This window comes from Heterodontus francisci, chromosome 26 (genome assembly GCF_036365525.1).
Source record: "Heterodontus francisci isolate sHetFra1 chromosome 26, sHetFra1.hap1, whole genome shotgun sequence".
Taxonomy (NCBI): Eukaryota; Metazoa; Chordata; class Chondrichthyes; order Heterodontiformes; family Heterodontidae; genus Heterodontus; species Heterodontus francisci.
In genome coordinates, this window is record NC_090396.1 from 44483585 (window position 1) to 44509543 (window position 25959).

The 25959-nt window shown below is 41.9% G+C and overlaps 1 protein-coding gene across 2 annotated transcripts in view; it reads left to right on the forward strand.

Moving 5' to 3' along the window:
* LOC137384298 (matrix-remodeling-associated protein 7-like) overlaps positions 1-25959 on the forward strand; it is a 134248-nt gene that overhangs the window by 62319 nt on the left and 45970 nt on the right. For both annotated transcript variants that reach the window (XM_068058133.1, XM_068058132.1), the window contains exon 2: positions 17161-17218. In XM_068058133.1, the coding sequence (XP_067914234.1) occupies positions 17161-17218 (58 nt within the window). The remainder of the gene's footprint in view (positions 1-17160; positions 17219-25959) is intronic.

The window sequence follows — 25959 nt, forward strand, 5'->3', positions numbered from 1 at the left end:
TTGAATCAGTTCAGATCTTCGTAGTTGTATACAGGAGGCTGTATTGACTAAAATTGTAATTGCCTCTACAACCTACTATTATCAGTACTTTTGAATATGGGCTTCGGAAGTCTTGATTGTAATTTTAAAGTTTGTAAAAAGACTCGGCCCACTTTCTTTAGTCACTGGACTGTAATCTTAACTTTAAGCCGAACAAAATGAGCAAGGGCAATCCAGTTGGATAATTGGCTGGGCTTCACACACCATGATAATGGGCTTGTATGCAAAATGGACAAGATAAATGTAGCAGAGCCTAAAGTCACAATTCTGAAAGGGTGATGCAGATTTTCTTTGATCCGTTCCTTGTTTCAACTGATAGCTAGACTTCACTCTCGCTATTTTCTGTGCTAGCCTGCTGCCAGAAGGATGTGCTTTTATCTTTCTGGCTATATATTCACTGCACTGTGCAGTCCGTGTTTTCTAATTTAGTTGGTTGAGTCATTTTTTTTTTTCTGAAGTTTAACCTTGTATGTTGCTTAAATTGAAATGCTGCAGAGTATGTTTTATCTTTTTTTAAATTCTCTTCCTCCTCCTTCATACCCTTGAATGCATTAGTTCTCCAAAAAACCATTCCAGTGGTCTCCATTGCCCTCCCATGAGTTTTGATGGCTGCTGCCTCTGCAAAAAAAAAAAAAGTCTGCCATCAGTTGAGTCTGACCCTACCATCACTGTCTTCCACATCACCACTTGCTGCCAGCAGGTTGCAGTGGGTAGTGATGAGAGTAGGAAATTTTAGTTATCTTTAATCTCTCCAGAACCAGGGCTGTTGAGGTAAATTGTTCCATTCTTGCCGTGACTGCAATATGTTAACTCTGTGCGGACTGCTGATTTGAATCTGGGACGTTTGTGGTCTGTTTAAATTGGCTTCTCCCTGCCCTAAACTGCTGTAGAGATGTGAAATGGTGGCAATTTCCTGTAATGGCTACATTTCTGTAGTTGGGAGCAAAGTGCTTGCCTTTATCTGTCTACAGGAAACAAATGAACTTATTAGCGAGAGGCAGCATGGTTTTGTGAAGGGGAGGTTGTGCTTCACTAACTTGATTGAGCTTTTTGAGGAAGTGACGAAGATGATTGAATGAAGGAAGGGCAGTGGATGTTGTCTACATGGACTTCAGTAAAGCCTTTGATAAGGTCCCTCATGGCAGACTGGTACAAAAGGTGAAGTCACATGGGATCAGGTGAGCTGGCAAGATGGATACAGAACTGCCTCTGTCATAGAAGACAGAGGGTAGCAGTGGAAGGGTGCTTTTCTGAAGGGAGGGATGTGATGAGTGGTCCACAGGGATCAGTGCTGGGACCTTTGGTGTTTGTAGTGTATATATAAATGATTTTTGGAAGAAAATGTAGCTGGTCTGATTAAGCTTGCGGACGACACAGGTTGGTGGAGTTGCAGATAGTGTTGAGGATTGTCCAAGGATACAGCAGGATTATAGATCAGGTGGAGAAATGGCAGATGGAGTTTAATCTGGACAAATGTGAGGTAATGCATTTTGGAAGGTCTAATGCAGGTGGGAGGTATACAGTAAATGGCAGAACCCTTAGGAGTATTGACAGGCAGAGAGATCTGGGCGTACAGGTCCACAGGTCACTGAAAGTGGCAACGCAGGTGGATAAGGTAGTCAAGAAGGCATACGGCATGCTTGCCTTCATCGGTCGGGGCATAGAGTATAAAATTTGGCAAGTCATGCTGCAGCTGTACAGAACCTTAGTTAGGCCACGCTTGGAATATTGTGTGCAATTCTGGTCGCCACACTACCAGAAGGACGTGGAGGCTTTGGAGAGGGTACAGAGGAGGTTTACCAGGATGTTGCCTGGTCTGGAGGGCATTAGCTATGAGGAGAGGTTGGATGAACCCGGATTGTTTTCACTGCAACGACGGAGGTGGAGGGGCGACATGATAGAGGTTTACAACGTTATGAGCGGCATGGACAGAATGGATAGTCAGAAGCTTTTTCCCAGGGTGGATGCGTCAGTTACTAGGGGACATAGGTTTAAGGTGCGAGGGGCAAAGTTTAGAGATGTGCGAGGGCGGTGAGTGCCTGGAACTTGCTGCCGGAGAAGATGGTGGAAGCAGGTACGATAGTGACGTTTAAGAGGCATCTTGACATACATGAATAGGATGGGAATCGAGGGATATGGACACCGGAAGTGCTGAAGGTTTTAGTTTTGGACAGGCATAAAGATCGGCACAGGCTTGGAGGGCCAAATGGTCTGTTCCTGTGCTGTACTGTCCTTTGTTCTTTTACAGCTTGAACTGAACTTCACTAATGCTAACGATTTGAAAATGTGTCCTAGGTAGATTATAAGGAACAGATTTATTTGTGCTAGATTTGGGAATGTCTTTATATGCCAACACTACTTTTGTGCATGGAACTTTAATTAATGAACTGTAATTCTAAATCTGAACCTACTTTGTTAAACATTCCTATGTTAATGTTACGAAACCCAATGTTCTACGACTGTGTTTTGGGATGTTCAGTAAATGTCCATCTCATGATAGTGGACACAATGCTTGGCTCCTTCAGACTTGTGAATTTTTCTCCTCTCGTGCTACCTATGTATACAATAGGTCCAGTGCATGTGGATCTGGGTGTCTTACCACCACAGACTAATCGAATCAGCAGAACCGAGATCAGAAACCGGGATGTCCAAGTGTTTCTTGTTGGATCGTGGTACTGAGTATTGGAAGTATTCCTGGGATGTGACTGAAGGCTGAAGTTGCTGCTCAAGGGACTGTTCACAAAAGTTGGTTGATTTGGTTTATGCCACTGATGTAGCTAGCTAAAAAGGTGAAGAAGCATCTTGTTTGTCCTTATTGACTTTGCCCTTACAGTGCTGTTCAGGTTGAGCTCTAAGCAAGGGGAAATGCTAAGTTACATTTTTAGTACACAATGCAGCATTTGAAAGTGTTTTTTTTTTAATGAAGCAAACATTTCCAGCTAACTCCAGTTTGTTTTCTAGTCCTCAATAAATCATTATAGCATATTGTTAGCCAGTATCTCCGGAGTATTTTGCTCAGTAATCAGTTTTGTCTCTTGCCTGGAGCTACTGTAACTCTACCTATTGTAGAGATTTAAAATAAAGCCAGTTACAGTTCAATTGACCAAGTGGTGACTGAGAACAATTGTGGAAGTTCTCTTCACAAAGACATTGTTCGAACATGTCAGTAGTAACTATTACTAGTATTACTTTTCAGCAGCTTGTGCTGTTACAGAATGGTACTTTTTATGTTGCCAGTGGCTGTGCTGCTGCTGTACATGCTGTCTGGGAACGTTCTGGAACAGTGTCAGTGGCTGAAAACACCATTGCTGTATTCCTTTTCACTGTCTGCAGTTGGTATCTTGTGTTCTGTTTTTGAGATTTCTTTGCAAGTGCATTCAGCTTTGAGTGCTGCTTTGGGAGGGAGTCAGCAACTCTTAATGTTCAACATGAGCTTCAGTTTGGAATGCTTATGTTGATTTGACATTTGAGCGCTTGGAACCTCTTGGAGCTATCTTTTATAATTGTTTCAAACTAGTCTTTCACAGAGCCATTTGTGATCTGAAATCCTGCATTGCTGATTACCATGAAGTCCATGACCAAATAGCCTCCCGTCTCATTAAGAGCTGAAGTGCAATGTGCAAACTAACAGTATGACACTTAAAGGGGAGAAGCATTAATTCCAGGGATTCTGAATAAGACATCAGCCCTCTTTTGTTTTGTTTTAACTCCTTTATGGGATGTGGGTGTCACTGACCAGGCCAGCATTCATTACTCATCTCCATTGTCCTTGAAGGTTGTGGTGAGCCATTACTTTGAACAGCTTTCTCCATGTGGCTGTTGGCAAGCTTGATTTTTTTTTTTGGACCCAGTGACAATGAAGGAGGGGCAATCTACTTTAAAGTTAAGATCATGTGCAACTTGGGGAACTTGCAGGTGATGGTGGTGCTGATGTACCTTTTGTGCAGGTCTTCTTGAAACTTTAGCAAGCGGCTGTATTGCATCATTTAGGTGGTACACACTGCTGCCACTGTATGCCAGTGGTCACTAGGATGCTGATCAAGGGGGCTGCTTTATTCTGGATGATGTTTCTTGTGTTGGTGCTGTGTCTATCCATGTTCACACTGCTGATTTTGTGCCTGCTGTGATGGAGTCTTCATATTTAGATGGAGTTCTATGCAGCTTGTTTTGTGTTTTTTTGGAGATGGTCCCTAATTTGAAATTGAAACTGGAGGCTTCCAGGTTTTGGGAAGTCAAACTCTCTGGTTAGTCCAAGAAAGAACTCCTTTAAACTAAGGACATGTGACTTAAAGGCTACGTTTCAGTTTGACCAGAAGGTTTTGAGAATTGAGCAGAACACTGCACTGGATAGAAAGATCAGCCAGTTATTTCGCGACAGGCCGAGAGCTACAGGGGTTTTTGCTTTCAGAGCGGCTGCTTGGACTTGAAACAGCCGGTTGAAGCAGTTGTTTCCGACTGCAAGCAGAGGAGCCTGGACTGAGGGCTGACCATTGCTGAATGACTCACTTAACTTTTCAGTTGCTGAAGACAACTGCCTTATCAGCAGAACCAGACCATCAGAACGGTAGTGGGTAAAGTCGAGATTGTTAAACGACAAAATCAAACAGTTAAAAGTGAGCGATGCAACCTTCCTGTTAACAGAATCTCTACTTAGCTTCATCCTGGAAGACAGAACTTGAAAAACTACTTGATCGTTTAGTTGTACTGTGGAACAGTTTTTCACCATCCTGCTGATCTTGTTCAGAGGACCCTTTGTACCTGATAACATGTAACCTTTTAAGATGCATGCACATTGATTGTGGTTAAACTGTTATTTCATGTTTAATTTATTTTGATTTTGTGTTGAAGTAAAATTTATAGAAGTGAAATCAGTCAGTTGGGTTTTTGTTTCCCAAGTTGGGGTCAGTCAGTGGATTTGTTTTTTTTTGTGGTTTGTTGGTCTCCATGGGAATCATAACACTGGAAAAGTTCTAGGGAGTCAGGTGATCAATCACCTCACTGCAGAATATCTTCCTGACTTGCTTTTAGACATAGTATTTGTCCCTGGTCCAGTTAAATTTGTGGTCAGTAGTGACACCCAGGATGGTGGAGATTTCATGACTACTGTTGTTGAATGTCGTGGGCAGTGATTTAGATTCTCTTGGAGATGGTCATTACCTGGCACAAATGTTAGTTGTCACTTAATAGCCCAAGCATGAATGTTTTCCAGATCTTGCTGTATGCAGGCATGGATAGCTCCATTTAATCTCAGGAGTTGCAAATGGAACTGAGCACACTACATTCATCAGCGAGCATCTTCACTTCTGACAGAGCAGGGCATTGAAGCAGCTGAAGTTGGTTGAGCCAAGGATACTGAATTGAGAAACTCGTGCAGTGATTTGTCCTCTGGCTGAGCTGATTGGCCCCCTTATTCCCATCAACTTCAATTTTACAAGGTTCTTTGCTTGCTCTGTCGAATGCTGCCTTGATGTTGGCAATCACACTCTTTCCTTCATACCCTCCAACTCCCCACCCTCGCCCCCACTTCATGTCATGGAATTAATCTTTCATCCATGTTTAAACCAAGGCTGCAATGAGATCTGGAGCCTGGTGGAACCCAAACTGAGCATCAGTAAGTTGAGTGACCAGAGACCTGTGGAAAAATTGCTATAATTAAATCCAAGAACAATCAAGCTGGGGGACCAAATGGTGCAATGCATTATAACCCTGTCATTTTGGGACCCAGTCACTTAAGGTGTGCGATTCTACTACAGATTATTGAGGTAGAAGTCTCTTCGCTTCTCGTGGCTACCTGTTTTTACAAAGAAGAGGCGTTTGGGCAGTTGTTTTCCATTGCGTGGTGGATGAGTCCACAAGACACATCTGCAAATTTCAGTCTGTTGGTTAATTGCTGTGAGAAATGGTGATATATCATCAGTGTGGGAAACTTTTTTTTCTGAGACTGGGGCAATGTGGATGAAATTTACCTTGATCCTTGTTCTACCTACTCTAGGATTGCTTGACTACACTAAATGCAATAGGTAGTTGGGGGAAGGGGGGGGGGGGTGCGTGAATGCTGCAGATAATTCTGATATCTCAAACATAGTATTGTCTTCAAGGTTTCACATGGTGGGTATGCCATGGCTGGGTAGACAAGTACCATTGCAGTTCTATAACCTAACATTTAAAGCAGAAAAGCACTTTAGATTAGCTATCATTTGACGTTAAAATCCTAACTTCCTCCATTTTCCATAGAATGTACCATGTCAGAATTTAATTGTGTGGCACCACTAGGTTGACTTAATAGAATAATTTGTCTCCTCTTCAGATTTGACACTTTTTTACATCAAAGCTGGATGTAGGAGTGAAGGATGTTTATGATGCTGCCTAACATTTTCTGCTGTACAATTCAAACTGCTCAGTTTTTAAGCCAAACAGAGCCCAATGTACAGTAATGATGCTGCAACTCTGCATATATACATTGCTGTGAAGCTTACTTCCTGACTTTCATCTTTTACATTCAAACACAAATGCTGGAAATGGATTAATTGCAAACTGATTTGTTAGAAACTAACAAGTATGCTTGCTTTGTGATTTTTAATTTTCAAATCTTGGCAAGGGAAAGACTTTCTGAACACACTGGCTGCAATTTGCACAACTTTAGTCCTTGGGATGGACTCAAACCCATTTTTTTTTCTGTTTTTTGTTCTTTTTCTAAGGCCAAGGCTTAAGAAATGTGTTTCTCACGATGCAGCTTGAGTGGTGCCTGATTCATCAGGTATAGCATTGTACAAAAGTAACATGAGCACAGTTAATTCAGTAGTTCAGCACCCGACAGTGCAGAAATGCATCTTGACTCCAGCATCTGCAAATACATTTTTTAAAGGTAGAGGTTTGTTTAAGTTTTCCAGAAGATCTCAATATAATCTAGTGCAGACCACAAAATCAAATAAGTTTTAGATTATCCTAAATCGGCCTATATTGTATCTGCACATCTGTCCTCTACCTCACTTGTCTCCTATCTTGTCTCTACACCAACCTTTTTTGAGTCTCTTAATTTGGCTCTATCACCTATGACACACAATTGGGAGTTTTCATTTTGTGATTGGAGTGTTGCATTGTCTGAGTTGCATTGGTTTGGGTGAGACTTTAAACCAAATGCACTTCTGCCTGCTTAGGTAGAAGGGAGCTGATATCACTAGACTAATAGCCCAGAGCCCCAGGCTTTTCCTCTGGGGACATGGGTTTGAATTCTATCATGACAAATAGTGGAATTTGAGTTCAGTTAATACATCTGGAATTAAAAGCTAGTCTAGTAATGACCATGAAACCATTGTCAATTTTTGTTGTAAATAACCCATCTGGTTCACTAATATCCTTTTTAGGGAAGGAAATCTCTTGTCCTTACCTGGTCTGGCCTACATGTGACTCCAGATCCACTGCAATGTGGTTGAGACTCAATTGCCCTCTGAAATGGTCTAGCAGGCCACTCAGTTCAAGGGCAGTTAGGGATGGGAAATAAATTCTGGCCTCGCCAATGACATCCACATCCCACAAACAAAGCAAAAGATCCCATGGCCATATTTGAAGAGGTTCTCCTGGCATCTGGTCAATTATCCCTCCAACAACACCAAAATAGATTGGAGTGGAAATTGTGTATATGATTCACAAATATTTTGAAATGGTCTTTGATTTCTAGTGTCTGTTAGAAATCAAAGGGAAAGGTCAGTCAGACAGCGTTACTTGTGGCCAAGTTGGTAGCACTCTCTCCTGAATCACAAGGTTCTGGGTTCCAGTCCTGCTCCAGGGTTTGAGCACAAAATTAAAGGTTGACACTCCAGTGCAGTACTGAGGGAGCACTACACTGGTGCTGCCTTTTGGATGAGCTACTGACCTGAGGCCTCATCTGCCCCCTCTAGTGAACGCATGATCCCATGGCTGTATTTTGAAGAGCAGGGGAATTATCCTGGTGTCCTGGCCAAAATTTATCCCTTAACCAACATAACCAAATAACCTGCTTGTTATCATATTGCTGTTTGTGGGAGTTAGCTGTGTGCATACTGGCTATGTTTCCTGTATTCCAGCAGTGACTGCACTTCAAGAAGTACTTAATTGGCTGTAAAGCTCTGAGATGCCTGGTGGTTGTGAGAGACTTGCATTTATATTGTGCCTTTCTCTAGTCAGAAACAAAGTTTGCTCTAATCAAGGTCCCCTGTGAATTCCTTCCTCTTCCAGATGCTAGTTGATCTGTGTTCCATGTCCAGCATTTTTGGCTTTTACTTCAATTTGCTTTTTCCCTCCAAGCGTTCAATCATGGTTTACACACATCTATTTAAGTGAATATCAAGAAAACCATGGAGTTGTTTTACTTGGCTCATTTTCAAACTAAGTTTTTATAAATACCATAGCTATATAATTACATCCGCGCATTCCCTTGCATACTAACCAGTTCTTTTGCACAATCACTTTCAAATTGCCATTCACTAAGTACTTTCAAGGGCAACTTTTGAAAGTTAAATCACTTGCAAGACAGCTTAGCAAGTTAATGTGTGTAGGAATGTAATTCGATCACTATCCATGTGTAAGCCAGTCATTTATGGCATAGAAGGAGGCCATTCAGCTCAAGTACCTGCTGGATCTCCATGGAGCAGTCCAATCAGGCCCACTCACCTATTCAATCTCTGTAGCCCTGCATGTTTTTGTTCAAGTGCCTATCCAATTTCCTTTTGAAATCATTTGTCTCTGCTTCCACCAACCTCATGGGCAACAAGTTCCAGGTCATTAACAGCAAGTGGCAATTTTTTAAAGTTCTTTCCCTCATTTTCCCCCTTTTTTTTTTATTGCTTCCCTAAAACCTTCAATCTGTGGCCCCCTAGTCCTTGTACTATTAGTTAATGGGGACAGTTTTTCCTTGAACTTATGAGCCTGTCAGAATTTTGTATGCCTACTATCAAATCTCCCCGCAATCTCTTTTTTTTTTTTAGCCAGGTGAGAACAACCCCAGCTTTTCCAACCTAACTAACCTTGTCACTAAAATTGCCTTCCTCTTTCAGTTTAAAAGGTATGGCACAGAAGGAGGCCATTCAGCCCATGTCTGCACTGGCTGAAAAGACTAGCTGCCAAAACTAGTCCCACTTTCAGCACCTGGTCCAAAGCTTTGCAGGTTACAATACTTCAGGTGCAGGTCCAAGTACATTTTTTTTTCTTTTTGAGTTGAGGATTTCTACCCCCACCACTGATCCAGACAGTGAATTCCAGATGCCTGCCACCTAGGGCAAAAAGTTTTTCATGTCCCCTCTAATCCTTCTACCAATAACCTTAAATTTGTGTCCCCTGGTAATTGACTGACTTCTCTGCTAGAGGAAACTGGTCCCTCCTGTCTACTCTATCTAGGCCCCTCATAATTTTGTACACTTCAATTAAGTCACCCCTTGGCTTTCTCTCCTAAGAAAGACAACCCTAGCCAATCAGATCTTTCCTCGTTGCTGCAATTTTCCAGGCTTGGCAACATTTATGTAACTCTCCTCTACTTGCTCCAGAGCAATTATGTCCTTCCTGTAATGCAGAGACCAGAACTGTACACTATACTCCACCTGTGGCCTAACCAGCATTTTATACAGTTCCAGCATTACATCCCTGCTTTTGTATTCTGTACCATGGCCAATAAAAGAAAGCATTCCCTATGCCTCCTTCACTCTATCTACCTGTCCTACCACCTTCAGGGACCTGTGAACATGCACTCCAAGGTCATTCACTACTTCTACCCTTCTCAATGTCCTCCTTGTTTATTGTGTATTCCCTTGCTTTATTTGCGTTTCCTAAATGCACTACCTCATACTTCTCCAGATTGAATTCTGTTTGCCATTCTTCTGCTCCCTCAGCCAAACCATTGATCTCATTCTGGAGTCTACAGCCATCATCACTATCAACTACCTGGCCAGTTTTTGTGTCATATGCAAATTTCCCAATCATTAATATATACCACAAACTGCAAGGGATCCAACACTGAGCCCTGTGGACCATGGAAACTGCTTTCCATTTGCAAATGGACTACCACAGTTTATTTCCGGTCACTGAGCTAATTTTGCATCTAACTTGCCACATTCCCCTGTATCCCATGGGCTTTCGTTTTTCTGACCAGTCTCCCTTGCAGGACCTTGTTAACTACCTTACTAAAATCCATGTAGACCATGTCCACTGCACTACCCTCATCAATCCTCCTTGTTCTTCAAAAAACTCAATCAATTTAGTAAGACATGACCCTCCCTTAAGATGATCAGGGGAATAGATAGGGTAGACAGTCAGAAACTTTTTCCCCGGGTGGAGCAAAGCGTTACAAGGGGTCATAAATTTAAGGTGAAGGGTGGGAGATATAAGGGGGATGTCAGGGGAAGGTTCTTTACCCAGAGAGTGGTCGAGGCATGGAATGCCTTGCCCGGGGAAGTTGTTGAGTCAGAAACTTTAGGGACTTTCAAAAGGCTTTTGGATAGGTATATGGATAAAGGAGAATGATGGGGTATAGATTAAATTGTCCTTGACAGAGGACAAAGGATCGGCACAACATTGTGGGCCGAAGGGCCTGTTCTGTGCTGTATGTTCTATGTTCTATGTTTAACAAATCCATGCTGATTATTCCGTGCCTTTCTAAGGGGCAGTTTATCCTGTCTCAGAATTGATTCTAATAATTTACCCACCACCAAGGTCAGACTGGCCTATAATTATTTTGTCTATCCCTAGCACCCTTTTTGAACAAAGGTACAACATAAACATCCAATCCTCTGGCACCTTGCCTGTAGCTAGAGGATTTGAAGATGATCCTCAGCATCTACTATATCCTCCCTAGCTTCCTTTTAACAACCTGGGATGCAATCCATCCGTCCCTGGTGATTTATCCTCATTCAAGGATGTTGGACCCTCTAGTGCTTCCCCCTCATTCTGCTTACATTTAATATTTCACACTCCTCTTTTAACTACAATGTCTGTATCGTCCCTCTCCTTTGTGAAGACAGACAAAAACCTCATTAAGAGCCTGCCCACATCTTCTGCATCCATGCATAACTTCCCTTGTACATCTCTGGGCCCTACCCTTTCCTTAGTTATCCTCTTGCTCTTAATATACTGACAAAACATCTTTTGGGTTTCATTTGGTTTTACCTGCCAATATTTTGTCTTTGCTTTCCTAATTTCATTTTTTTTTTACTTCACCCCTGCACTTCCTATACTCCTAGGCTTTCAAAGTATTTTGTTTTGTGACTGTTAAGCTTGCTTTTTTCTGTTTAATCATGCCGGGGGCTCTAGATTTGGTCGTACTACTGTTTATTTTTATGGAGCCTGTAGAATCCCACTTTTTTTTTTTTAAAAAGCCTCCCACAGTTTCGTCACTGATTTTCCTTCAAGTAGCTGAATCCAGTCCACTTTTAACCAGATCACCCCTCAGCTTTGTAAAATTTGCCTTCCCCCAATTTAGAGCCTTGGCTCCTGTTTTATCTTTGTCCTTTTCCATAATTATGCTAAAACTAACTATTATGGTCACCCGCTGCTGCTTCATCCACTTACCCAGCTTCATTACTGAAGACTAAGTCTAGAATTGCACTCCCTTATTGGGCTGGTTATGTGCTAGCTAAAAAAGTTCTTTTGAATGCAGTTCAAGGATTTTGTGCCTTCTGTGCTCTTCACACTGTAAATCCCAGTTGATATTGGGGTAGTTTAAATCTCCAACTATTACTGCCCTATAGTTTTTGCACTCAGAAATTTGGCTATTCCATCTCCCTTTCAGTATTTAGGGATCTATGGTACACACGAAGCAGTGTGGCTGCCCCTTTTTTTTATATTTGAGCTCAACCCATATGGCTTCATTGGATGGTTCATTTAGCATATTCTCTCTCCTCCACAGCGGTCATTGATTCTTTAACAAATAATGCTACACCCCCTCTTTTTTTTTTAAATCCCTATCTCTCTTTCTCCTGAGAAGTTTATATCCAGGGATGTTGAGGTGTCATGTGCCCTCAGCTCATCGGCTTTATTTGCTATACTGCTTGCATTTAAATAAATACCTTTTTAACACTGCCAAATTCCTGTGCTCACACTTTTTTAACCTTTTTATCAGGTTATATCATCCTCACTGTCACACCTCCAAGTTTGGTATCATGGTCAAATTTTGGAATTCTACCTTGCTGTATGGCTGTGTAACATGGGTGCCTAACAACTACCAGGAAAAGCTCAATTTCCATCTTTGCTGTCTCTGCATTATGGGTATATCCTGGCAGGACAAAATCACAAATGTGGAGGTCCTCTCCAAGGCAGAGCTCCCAAAAATGTTGGCACTAATCAAAGTGGCAGCTTTGGATAGGACATGTCTGCAGGTTGGAAGACTGTCACATCTCTACCTTCTGTATGGTGAGGTAGCCAGGGACAGATGGCCCTTGGGGCACCCAAAGCTCTGCTTCAGTGATGCTTGCAAAGGTGGCATGAAGGTGCTAAATGTCAATTGTTGCACCTGGGAGTCATTAGCTGGCCAGGGAGGGAGATGGCAACATATCCTGTGGACTGATGTGCACTACCATGACTACCAGTGGTTACAGCAGCTTAGCAACGAGCACCAATGTTGAAAAGAACTGTCACGTGGCAGTTTCCCCATGCAGCACTTTGGCAGAACCTGTCTCAAGGATTGGTCTTCACAGCCATCAGCAAAGGTGCACCAAGAGAAGACACCCCACCTAAAGTGGATTGTTTGCATGTCCATTTGTAGGTGGAAGAATGTCAACCAACTTTATTGAAGATCCAAGTTATTGATGCAGAAGAATCAGTGGTCTTAGCACTGACCCTTGGGGACCACCACTGTCTTTCAGACTGGAGGATGGTAAACTAGCATTAACTGTGATTCACTGTTTTCTTAAGCCAATTTTTTATTCAAGCTGACCCTCCTATTCCATGAGCCTCAATTTTGTTAACCTGCCTTTTATGGGGTGGTACTTTCACTTTCTTAAAATCCATGTCGACAACATCCATTGCATCCCCTTCATCAACCTTGTGTTACTTCATTAAAAAAAAAAATTCATTCGTCAAAATTAGTCACACTTTGTAAAAATTTGTGCTGGCTATCCTTAACTCAAACCCCTCTAAGTGTCTTTTTTCTGATTATTTCTAAAATATCACCCACCACTGATTAAACTAATTGGCCGGTAGTTGCTAGGATTGCCCTTGCACCCTTTCTTGAAATAAGGGTGTCCTGTTTGCCTCTCTCTCTCTCTCTCTCTGTGCTAACCACTGTGCTGCCCTCTGTTCTACTGTTTTTTTTATTTTGATTCCTTTTCCTTAGTAAACCACAATACCAAGTACTTGTGAAGCATTCTACCCTTGCCCTGTGCCTCTAAGCATATTGCCCTCTTTGCCCCTAATAGGCCCCACTCCACCTCTTACTACCCACTTACTGTTTACATGCCGGTAGTTTTTTTTTTGGCTCCCATTTACGTTGAGTGCCATTCTATTCTCATTCTTTGCTTTCAGTTGTTTTCCTTTCACCCCCCCCCCCCCCCCCCCTTCGACACATTGCATTTGGCCTGGTTCTCACTTCAGTTTACTTGACATGCATCATACACCTTTTTAAAATTTCATAATCTCTTTCTCCCTCATCATTCAAGGAGCTCTGTTCTTGGTTCCCCTACCTTTCTCCCTTGTTGCAATGTACCTAGCATATACCTGAAACATCTCCTCTTTAAAGATAACCATTGTTCCGTTGGTTTCTCCTGTCCGTCTTGTACTCCATTTTATCCTGGCTAGGTCCCTTTTATTCATTGCATTGAAATTAGCCCTCTTCCAAACTAACTTGCATTGGTTCTTTCTCTTCTGCATTACAAGTACATTATGATAAATGATTGCTCTTAGCCCAGTGCTTCCCTCAGACACTGGCCCACCTCATTTTCCATTACCAGATCCAGCAATGTCTCCTTTTATATTGCCTATGTTGCAAATATTGATGATACATGTAAGTGTGTTTGTGCTGTTGCCTATTTTAGTTGACCATTTGAGTGGTGCTGAGCTTTGGATAATCAACAGGGGGGAAAAACTGCAAATGCTCTCATGAGGAGGCTCAAGTAATTTAACTAACAGACACTCTGCTTTTGATGCCCATTAGTCATGGAATGACTAAAGCATACCAGTAGATGCTTCAGCTCAGTCTCCACGGCCATTTGGGCACAGGCAAGACCATGGAAGAGAGGCAGGCAGCCAGAGACTCCCTCCCCATGGGCCACAATCATGACGGACCCATAAATGGCAGTCTTTGCCAGTTCCAGGAGTAAGCTGACTTTAGGCCCTCTTGCCTGCCTGCACCCCTCAGCACCAGGTGGTGAAAGATCAGGAAAGTAGGATTAGCCAAAAAATTGAAGAGCAGCCCCTTTTAAATTAAATAATTACATGGGCTACAGCCGCTCGATACATAAATGTGGAAAACCGTTTGATCCACGCTGCTGATGTACCATCTAAAGCAATGCTGAACAGTCTTGCATTTCTGTAGAGCCTTTAATGTAGCCAAAATGTCCAAAGGCATGTTCTTGAACACCCATTTGATGTCCAAGGAAATAATAAGATAGGTAGCCAGAAGCTTAGTGAAGAATTATCTTTAAGGCGGGTAGCGAGGCAGAAGTTCAGGGAGGGAATTCCAGAGCTTGGAGCCTGGACAGCTGAAGGCCTGGCTGCCCATGGTGCAGTGATTGAAAATTGGGGATGTGAAAGAGTCCAGACTTGAAAGCATGCAGAGATTGTAGAGGATTATATGGCTGAAGGAGTTGAGATGATGAGTGGAAAAGCCATACAGTAATTTGAACACTAGGATAAGTATTTTAAAAATATCGAGGCATTTATTGCAGAACAGGAACAGTTGTAGGTCTAGGTCGGTAAGTGCGAGGTGAATGGAACTTGGTGTGATTTTAGGATATGGGCAGCAGAATTTTGCATGAGCTCAAGTTTTCTAAAGGATGCAAGGTGGTAGACTGGCCAGCAGATCATTCGGAATGGTTGATGTCTCTTGTAAGTTGATGTGGAAAATCTCTGTTCGAACACTAGCGCCAAAAACAAAATCAGTATATACCTCCAGCTGATGCCCTCAGTTTGCGTTGGTAAATAGTTGAAATTGCGGCATTGGCCTTTTATTGAGGAATATAATTTAATTGCTTTTCCCCTCTTGCGTGACAAAATATCCAAGCGCTTTAAAAATATTTTTGGTGTACTTTCTTTTGCAGCTTGGAAAGTAGCCCTCCAAACTGAAGCTTAGTTCTGTTCTTGATTTACTGCAGTTTGTTTTTGAAGCCTCACAGTGGCATTTAAAAAATCTGAAACATCTTGCATTACTGCAGACTTATCTGAACTGCAACAGCAATTTCAGAGTGAAAGCTTGTTTCAGAACATTTTTAAACATGCTCCAGGGGACATTTTGAAATCTCAGGCAGTGGGTTCATGGGACTGATCGAAAACCCTGTTGCTTTTTATCCAAAGATCACCATGTATCAAGGGATGTGAGATGGTTGTGGTTCAAGTATTTGCTGTCATTGGAGCTTTATGGTTTTTAATAGATTCCCTTTTTATCCTGAGCTGCACTAGTCAATTCGGAAAGCAAATGATTTGTGAACATTTATTACAAAGGGAATGGAATACAGCAGTGAAGTCTTTGTACTCCAAGTGTGGCCTCACCAAGACCCTATACAATTGCACTGTGTACAATTTTGGTTGTCTCACAGAGAAGGATAAACTTGTCCTGCTGGAAGTGCAATAAAGTTTCACTAGAATGGTTGTTTGATTCCTGCGATGCAGAGATTGTCCTAATGAAGATATTAAGTTGTTTAGGACTAGAATTCCTAGAGTATAGAAGAATGCAAAGTGATCTCATTGAAACATTAATTCTAAAAGGACTTAAATAGGGTAGATGCTGGGAGGAGGTTTCTCCTTTTGCTGGGGAGTCTACAATTGGATCACAGTTTTGGGATAAGGGGTTGGCCATTTGGGACTGAATTCTTCTCAGTTGTGCATCTTTTGGAATTCTGTACTTTGAAGGCTTTGGATGTGAGATTTTTGAATATGGGGATTGTGTGGGAATGTAGAATTGAAGCCTTGAAAATTAATCCTCCTTTTCTCATTTCACTTGATTTCTCCCCTCCAACTTGGTTTGAAGTCTGTCTTAGTTACTCTTTCCTGAAATTTTCCCACATTGTCAATGTCAAAAGGTTTTTGATTCAATGCTGTACAAAATATTCTAAGCTTGTATTTATCTGTGTTGGGAGGTAAAATAGTTCCTAACTGTTAAATGCTTGAGTTAGATTCCTATGCATAATTACCAGCTTTCAAACAACTGAAATATCAGTGGTCATTATTTAACCCATGTACTGAATTTTTCTCTTTTGAAATTATAATTCTTCAATGCTGATCACCTGGTCTGCCTTTGTATGGGTTGAGAAACCATCTCTTGACAAACAGCAAGTAGCCCAGAACAGATAACTGGAAATTACACTAGTCATTCTCCTTGAAGTCTTGCCCCTGAACCTAAAGACTGAGTTCGCAAAATGTAAGGGCTTGTGTTAACACTTGTAAATTCTGTATAGTGCTTGGGGCTATGCAGTACAAGTGAACTAAGTCACAAACCAAAAATTGATTACATTGGAAGAGTTTTATGATCTATAGGAGTGCAATTAGTGGCCAAATTTCTTGTAAAACTTAGTTTGAAGCAAAAATTTTGAGTAAATGAATCAGTTGTAAGTGGAATTTTTAATGTGCATTCAGTCCTATCATAAATTTAAATGGCTGACTTCTACACCCTTGATTTTATCTTTTGAAATGTAAAATTGTTACATTTTATATAGTCCAGAAATGACAACTGTTTCAGTTTTGAGAATAATTAATGGTGCTTTCTTGTATTTCTATGAGCGCAGGCAGAAAGGGGTCACAAGTAAATATTGAACATGGTTAATTTGCATTTTTTCAGCTGGGCATACCACCCCACACCCCATCAACAACTGGCATTTTCTCAACCACTTGTGTTTTGTTTAGCTCCATTAAAATCTTGCATGTTCATTTCCCAGGAATCTTTTTTTTTGATTGACATGGTTTGGATCTGGCTAACTATTCTAACAAATTTGTTCCTTTTTTGGTCAGGAAGAAGATGAAGCAGAAGTTGAATGTACTAAAAAATCCCTTCCTGATGAAGGCAATGGTAAGTTATCACCTGCCAAGATAAGGTTTTCTTATCCTTTTATGTTAATGCAGTTTGCATAATTAGTGGGCAAAAGGAACACATTCAAGTGTGGTTCAAATGGGCAGTGCAGAGTTCAAGGCCACATCTTTATTGGACTGCTTGACATTCTTTTGTAAAAGAATGTGATGCATTTTGTAATTGGACTCTAGCTGTAAGTTAAAACCTTCACTGAAAAGTTGCATTACCTTCTGAAAGACCTGCAGCTTTTGGAGCTGCATGGCAATACATACTAAAATGCAGGATACCTAGAAAATTACATATGAAGGATACATTTTTAATGAGGACATGAAATGCCATCTTCAGCTTAAAATTCAATTTTCTTGCTGTTTAAAATGATTACCTGGTACTATATCAATGTACAACTCCTTTGGGTACAGTATTCAGTACATGATGGGGGTTCGTTGAGATGGTGCTTTTTAAAAATTCATCTTTGGGATATGTGCGTGGTCAGCATTTATTGCCCATCACTAGATTCAGCCAAGGTTTGGATGACTGATTTGTCTTGTAATTCCTTGAACAGGGGCGTGTATGAAAGATAGGAACACAGCTCCTACTTTTATAATCTATTCTGTGCTTCTGTAGCCTTATTTTGAGAGTTCTTTTGGGGGTGGGTGGGTTGCTTTTGGAATCACAAATTGCCATCTACATGTTTTAAGTTTTTTAAAAAAAAAAAAATCTTCTGTATTGACACCTTGAAGCTTTATTTTGTCGTCGTTTGACAACTGCTGAGGTGTTACTCCTGGCAGCTTGCCCATTCTGTAGTGCTGGTATCAGTGGGACCTGTCATTTGGAGACTGGTTACTACCTGCAAATGCTTTTTTGAAAGAGCAATCAGTCTTTCCTGACTGCACTATCCCATTTGTTCAAGTGGACACATTCCCAGCTGAATCTTTATCTTTTTTGAAAAGCAATTGCTCATTGTTTACAGTCTGAACAGTCCTGCTTTACTTAATCATAGATGTGCTTTATTTACATAATTTTGTTTGCTTCTACTTCTACAAGAAGCAAATCAGCATGTTGACTACTTTAGCAGTTAGAATAATTTCTAAATTGGACAGTTTTTTCCCTTTATTTGTCTTTCCCAAGAGATTGTAAAACTAGGGGTATGGCTAAATGCACGTAGCTGCCCCACATCTGGTTCTTGGGCGTGCATAAATACCAGTTGGGCTGAATGGCTTGTTTCTTTGTTGAAGCCAAACATCTGGATGGGGCAAGCATAATGGACCAAATGGTCTTGTCTTTCTATTGTATAATAACTTGCATTTATACAGTGTTTCTAACTTAGTAACATGATCAAAGGTACTTCGCAGGAGTTCTGTCAAATTTGGAGACCAAACCACGTGAGACATTAGAGCAGGTAACCAAAGCATGATGGAAGAAATCTGTTTTTAGGATTGTAATTTTGACCAGAGAGAAGGCTGATGTGTGGAAGTGAGTTCCATAGCTTGAGGCCTAAACAGCTGGTTCAAGCAAAGGGGTGATTTACAAAAAAATTGGGGCTTGTGCAAGTTGGAATACAGGCAGCAGGATAAGATTTAGAATATTAGCCTGGAGGGAACCAAGGCATGAATGAGGGTTTCAGCAGCTGTTTGAGCCATGAGTGGCCATGGGCAATATTAGAGGTGGAAGTGGGCAGTCTTGCTGGAGATATGGGGTTGGAAGCTCAACTCTGGATTAAATAGAATGCCAAGTTTTAAAACCAAATGGTTCAGCTGCAGCTAGTGGCCAGGGAGGGGTTGGAATTGGTGGCTAGCGAACAGTGTTTGTGGTGGAGGGTGGTGAGCAAAGGCAATGGCTTCAGTCATCCAGTATTTAATTGGAGGAAGTTCTTGATTATCCAACAATGATTTGTCATGCTGCTTGTCTGACATCCAGTGGAGGGGTTGAGAGTTGGCAGCACATTAGAACTCTGGTACATGTGGAGACTTTTTGTTTGTGAGTGATGTTGCCAAGGGACAGCATATAGATAGCAATAGGACTGATGGATCCTTGGGGCACCCCAGAGGTCACAATGCAGGAGCAGGAAAAAAAACTTGACGGAATAGGTGAGAATAGAACCAGATGAAGGTAATACCACACTGCCGGATGTAGGTGGATGGTGCAGTCAACAGCGTCAGACTGAGATGGGTAGAAAAGGATGGAGAGTGTGTGTACTATGGTCGTAGTCACTTAAGATGTCATTTGTGACTCTAGAATATTAGTGCCAGGCTCTTGCTGTCAAAAAATAAATCCTTAACACTCTTGCAGATGTTCAAAACATTCATGTATTTTGTTGGTGTAAAACTTCTGTTACTTTTGATGCCAAACAAAAACCGTGTGACAGGAATCCTGACCATTTTCCATTAATACTGATAAAATCATGCATAATAAATAAAATGTCTAACTTTTGCATCCTTCTCATCCCTCAACACTGTGTACTCAATCCTCCCACAGTGTAGTAATAAATGTGAATTGATGTTGAAGATCAGGAGGCCAGTTAGAATTTAAAACCTGTACTACCTTCATATTGATTTTGCTGTAATTTATTCTATTCTCTTTTTTATTATACCCCATTATCTCTAATCTCAAGCATGGCAGTCTCCAGCCTTTAATAAGTAACACTTTATGCTGGTCCCTTGGGTGGCTGTCTGTAAAACTTGCCTTGTCTGCACTGTCTCTTTAATTATTTCCTAACAGATGACTAAGTAACTTAATGCTGTTCCAGCCCAGTCTAACTAAATTGTTTCTCCTCTGTCCGTTTGCTATGTAATTATTGCATTGCTTCCTTGTTGTATAATTTATTTTTTTCATTACTGAATAAGCAAACCATGTTAAGATTTCTAGAATAAATTGACCTGACTTGTACACTTCGTTTCATCTAAGTTTTAAAGAAAAATTAATTCCGTTCTCAAGAGTGATCTTGTACCATCATAGGAAAGATTTTCTTTTTGATGCTTGCTTTCTTGTCATTTAGAACCTCTGTCCAAACTGGCAAATACTAAAGACCATTGGAGAGTTTATATTGGTTTTAATATTTAAGATTTATTTTTACAACTAGTTTCCTTTTGTGTTTAAAGGTCCCAAATTGTACTTAAGATGAACCTAAATCTCATTCAATTTATAATCTGTGCATGCTACTTCTCTATTAAAGAGAATTATGGGTATGAATGCTGCTGTTTCAAATTGCTTTCTTGTAAGTGGTGCATTTGTCAAATACCAGGGACCTATTTTTTTTACCATCTCGTTTCTGACTGCAATGCATCCGTACTATGCCCAGAATATGATATCATCCCTCACTGCCACTGCCCAGCCTGCTACATCACACCTTTGCTGCAACCAAATCTTGGCCTCAATATTAACTAATGTATTCACCAGTAGTACAGTGAAGTGTAGCATGACCTGAAAGCAATATATAAGTCAGAACAGTATTACACCAGATAATAGTCAAGAAAAGCAGAGATGCGAAATGAGATTAATTTCATTGGATGGAAACTTAACATAGACTTTTAATGGGGAAAAAGATCCCTACAGTAACTTTAAAAAAAAAAAAATTAGCCAAGATGGCTACTTCCATTTACATCTGAAATACCAGGAGATTGAACTGGAGACAAAGTCAAACAAGAAGCACAGCCAGGACAATGGCTTTCTCTGAGTGATTGAATTGGCTAAAATGGCTTCATTAGCACAGTAGTCAAGGCAATCATCACATTAACTTTGAAAGAACCAACACCCTCCAAGTGTGAATGGGCATCCTGTGGCATGTACAATGTTGAATTTCATTACAAGATTCCAGAAAAACTTCACTAGAAATGAAGGGGATTGAGAACCATGTAACAGCCTGTTCATCTCTGGAGGAACTAGAAGTTTTCTTATACAGACAAGAGACCAGCAGTAACTGAGTGAGCCGAAAGCTCTGTTTCCCCCTCTTTCTCTCCCCTGCCTCCCCCGCTTCCCCATTGACCAACCAAGAACTTCAAGAATACAGCTTCAGCTGAGGACTACTGGGTCACCCACTTTAGACTATATTTAAGTTCCATTTATTCTGGACTTTAATCCAACCAGCCAATCTATTTTACCCTCTAGTATGTGTGTGATTCTTCGAATGCGTAGCATATTTTTTTGTGTTTTTAAATCTGGTTAAAGTGTGAAGTATAAACTTCCCTCTTGTCTAAACTCCAGAAAATCTGTCCAGTTGGTTGTTTAGCAATCAGTGAAGGAAAAAGGTAAAACTACTCGGGTGGTAAACACAACCACTGAAAGGAATAAACCCTGTTGTGATCAACTGAGAGGAAGGGGCAAGAGGGGAACCTGAGATGAACCCTTCCTCATCTGGCCATAACACTATGAATTACTGGGAGGATCTTTGCAGGTTACGAATGTACTAGATCTTCGAATCATAGAGCACAGAAGGAGGCCACTTGGCCTGATGTGCCTGTGCTGGCTTTGAAAGAGCTGTCAAATTTACTGTCTCAACCCAGCTTTTTCCCTATACAAGAATACAAGAAATATGAGCAGGAGTAGACCATATGGGCCATCGAGCCTGCTCCACCATTCAAAACTATCAGCGCTGGTCTTGGGATTCAAATCCACTTCCAACTGCTCTCCATACCCTTCGATTCCCTGAGACAAAAAAAAAATCTCTCTATCCCAGTCTTGAATGCATTCAAATTTGGAGCATCCACAACCCTCTAAGGGGAAAAAAATTCACAAGATTCACATCCCTTTGAGTGAAGTAATTTCTCCATCTCTGTCCTAAATTATCAGCCCCTTATCCTGACACTCTGCCTCTGTTTTTGATTCCCTGACCAATGAAAATATCTCATTAAAAGCAAGAAATGCTGGAAATACTCAGCAGCATTTCTTGTTTTTATTGCAGATTTCCAGCATCTGCAGTATTTTGCTTTTGTTTTAGTGAAATCTCTCTACCCTATCCAGCCCCTTTTTAGAATCTTGTTTCAATGCGATCACTTCTCATTCATGTAAACTCCAGAGAATACAGGCCCAACTTACTTAATCCCTCATGATAGGACAGCCCCCTTATCCCAGGAACCAATCTAGTGAATCTTTCCTGCAGTGCAAGTATATCCTTAAGTGCAGAGACCAAAACTGCACGGTGTTCCAGATATGATCTCACCAAAGTCCTGTACTATTGTCACAATACTTCCTGTACTCCAATCCCTTTGCAATCAAGGCCAACATGCCACTTGCCTTCCTATAACACTGAAAATAAGTCCTCCAAGTATGTGTTCAGTTGTCCTTTGAAAGTTCCTATGGAACCAGATTCTATTACCCTTATTTGGTTAGTGTTCTCACCCTCTGAAAATCTGTCCATTTTCCCCTTTAGTTCTTTTGCCAGTTAGTTTAAATGTATGACTTTTAGTTATTGGCCCATTTGTCAGAACATAGAGCTGAATTCACTGAACCCATCGTGGGTCCTGGTGGCAGACCTGAAGTGGGCGCTGTTGCTGCTTGTTAAGAACAAAGAAAAAAAGAACAAAGAAAAGTACAGCACAGGAACAGGCCATTCGGCCCTCCAAGCCTGCGCTGATCTTGATGCCTGCCGAAACTAACAACTTCTGCACTTCCGGGGCCCATATTCCTCTATTCCCTTCCTATTCATATATTTGTCAAGATGTCTCTTAAACGTCGCTATCGTATCTGCTTCCACCAGCTCCCCTGGCAGCAAGTTCCAGGCACTCGCCATCCTCTATTAAAAAAAAACTTGCCTCGCACATCCCCTCTAAACTTTGCCCCTCGCACCTTAAACCTATGTCCCCTAGTAACTGACTCTTACACCCTGGGGAAAAAGCTTCTGACTGTCCACTCTGTCCATGCCGCTCATAACTTTGTAAACCTCTATCATGTTGCCCCTCCACCTCCGTCATTCCAATGAAAACAATCTGAGTTTATCCAACCTCTCCTCATTAGCTAATGCCCTCCAGACCAGGCAACATCCTGGCAAACCTCTTCTGTACCATCTCCAAAGCCTCCACGTCCTTCTGGTAGTGTGGCTACCAGAGTTGCATGCAATATTCTAAGTGTGGCCTAACTAAAGTTCTGTACAGCTGCAGCATGACTTGCCAATTTTTATACTCTATGCCCCGACCAATGAAGGCAAGAATGCCGTATGCCACCTTGACTACCTTATCCACCTGTGTTGCCACTTTCAGTGACCTGTGGACCTGTATGCACAACCTGTCCAACAGTGTTTATAACCCAACCCTACATTAGTGCGGAAATCAGATGGTGCTTCCTTCAAGGAGACAGATACCTCTTTCATAAAGCGCTACTTTATATGAACGAGCATTTCTGATTTATGCAGTTGGCCCACTGCAATTGTGCAGCAGGCGGCCAGTTATAATCAAGGCATGGGACCTGGCCGATCACACAATGGGGGCAGGATTCAAGGTGCAGAGTACAGCGTCAGATGACTCCAGAGCAGGTGCTGGTGCTAGATTTAAAGCCCTGCCAGCCCTGCTTTCATTGCTTCATTTTGAGTCATTTGCTGATTCGTGTTCTCTGCTGAAACTGGTGTTTGCGTAACTCCTAAACCCCCTTGGAGAAGGACCCTGCAGGATGACCAAGGTAGGGTACCAGGTTGGCCAGCTGAATCTCTTCGGAAGCCCAATGGCCACAGCTCCAGCCAAGCAACTACTGAGCAGACAAGTGTTGTACCTCCCCTCGGCTGCAGTGAGAGGATTCCTCACTGGCATCAGTAGCCATGTCTTCAATGGGTAGCTCTTGGCCCTGAGAATCCATCCCTGAAGGTAAGCGGGGAACTGGAAAAGCTGTGGCACCTGAGACTGTTCAAGTACATAGAAATAGTGGCCGCTTCCTGGGAAGTGGTCACAGGCTTGATGGAAACTTTCAGCGGTCACAGACCAATTGAAAGTTGATGGAATGAAAACCCTTCCTGTTGAAGGTGGCTGGCTGGTCGGTAAGATTGCACACATTTGGCCATCAAGGTTCTATAACTCCTTGCACCCAGGGAAATCCAGCAGTTGCTCTGAATCCGATGGCCCTCTTGGCCTGCCTGTCCGTCAGGGTTGGTCTGGTAGCACAGTCACAGGCATTGATTACCTCCTTGATGCAGTGGTGGGCTGCTGCTTGGGAGATACTACACATGTCCCCAGTGGATCCTTGGAATGATCCAGATGCATAAAAGTTAAGTGTCACCGTGATCTTCAAGGCCATGGTCATTGGGTGACCACTGAATACCATAGGTTGCAACTCTTCCTATAGTCACAAGTCAGTGAAATTCTCTGGAGGGCTGTAGTCTTCACTGACAATACCACTCTACTGTTAGCAGGTAGCTGGTTTGAGGTCGGTACACCTACTGGCGCTGGTGGACCCTTGGCATGGCCTGCTGCTGGAGCTTCACAGACGGGTACAGCTGCCTCCTGGCCCTCCCTCTGTAGATGCTGCATCATGTCACAGGGATCCATAATGACAGGATGTGACTACCATACCAGAGTAGTCAGTAGGACTCCAAAGCACTATCCTTGCAACGGTGAAGTTACCTTGGCAGCTTTGCCTTTGCTACTCCTTTCAGCTGTCTCACAAAGGCCCTCAGTGCCAACTCTCCAACCTGATATTATGGCCACACAAAACCAGGTGCACAGCAGGCTGACAATGGCCTCCACTCTCCCCTCTTCCCTTATCCAGTTCCAGTCATGGCTGCCTAACTGCCTTGGCACTGAAGTCTTGCCTCGGTATGGCCAGGGATCCAAAGGCACAGGAGGGCCACCTATCATCCATTTAATTCCAAACCCCCCATGGAATCGCTTTTGATTAATGTAAATGTATTTAAGTAACTGATTTACAATTTAAATGGCAGTCCCATTGTGCAGGGTGGCAAACCCCTTTGGTGCTTTCCTGCCACTGACTAAATCCAGAACCGACGTTACAATGTTGAATTTCCAGACACATCCAGCTCTGTTCTCCAGCCCCGTGCACCTCCATTCTTGCACCAAATGTGCTCATTAAGTTCAGCCCTTAGTTTCTCCCTACTTGTTCCATTATGAAGACCCTTCACTTTGAATACCTCTTGGGTCTCTCTTTGACCTTCCCTTTTCTCTGGGGAGAACAGTTCTAGTTTCTCCAATCTCCACATAATCTAACACACATACCTGGCATTATTCTGGTAAATATCCTTTGGAAACCCCTCTTGCCTAAAGTATGGTACCCAGAATTGTACACCATACTCCAGTTGAGGCTTAACTAATGGTTTTGCAAAGGTTTGACAAGACTTTTTTTTAAATGTTCAGTGCCCCTATTTACAAAACCAAGTATCCCATACACTTAACTGCCATATCAACTTGGCATGCCACCTTTTTCAAATTTGTGAATATACACCCGCTTCCAAAATAGTACCATTTAGATAATGCTGTGTCTGAATGTTACTCGCAAAAATTATCTGCGTTAAGTTGTCTGCCCATAACACTAGTTTGTCGTCCTGAAGCTTGCTACTTTCATGCTCACTATTGACTACATTGCCAAATTGTGTATCATTTGCTAACTTTTAAACTGTACTCCCTGTACCCAAGTCCAAGTCATGGTATATTAAAAATAGCAATGGCCCTAATACTTGACGACTGTGGGATTCCACTGCACACTGTTCACCATCACTCCACCTTCTGTCCCTTAGCTAATTATGTACCCAAGTTACCACTGTCTCTTAAATACCATGTTTTTTCCACAAGTCTGTAGATATTTTAGCA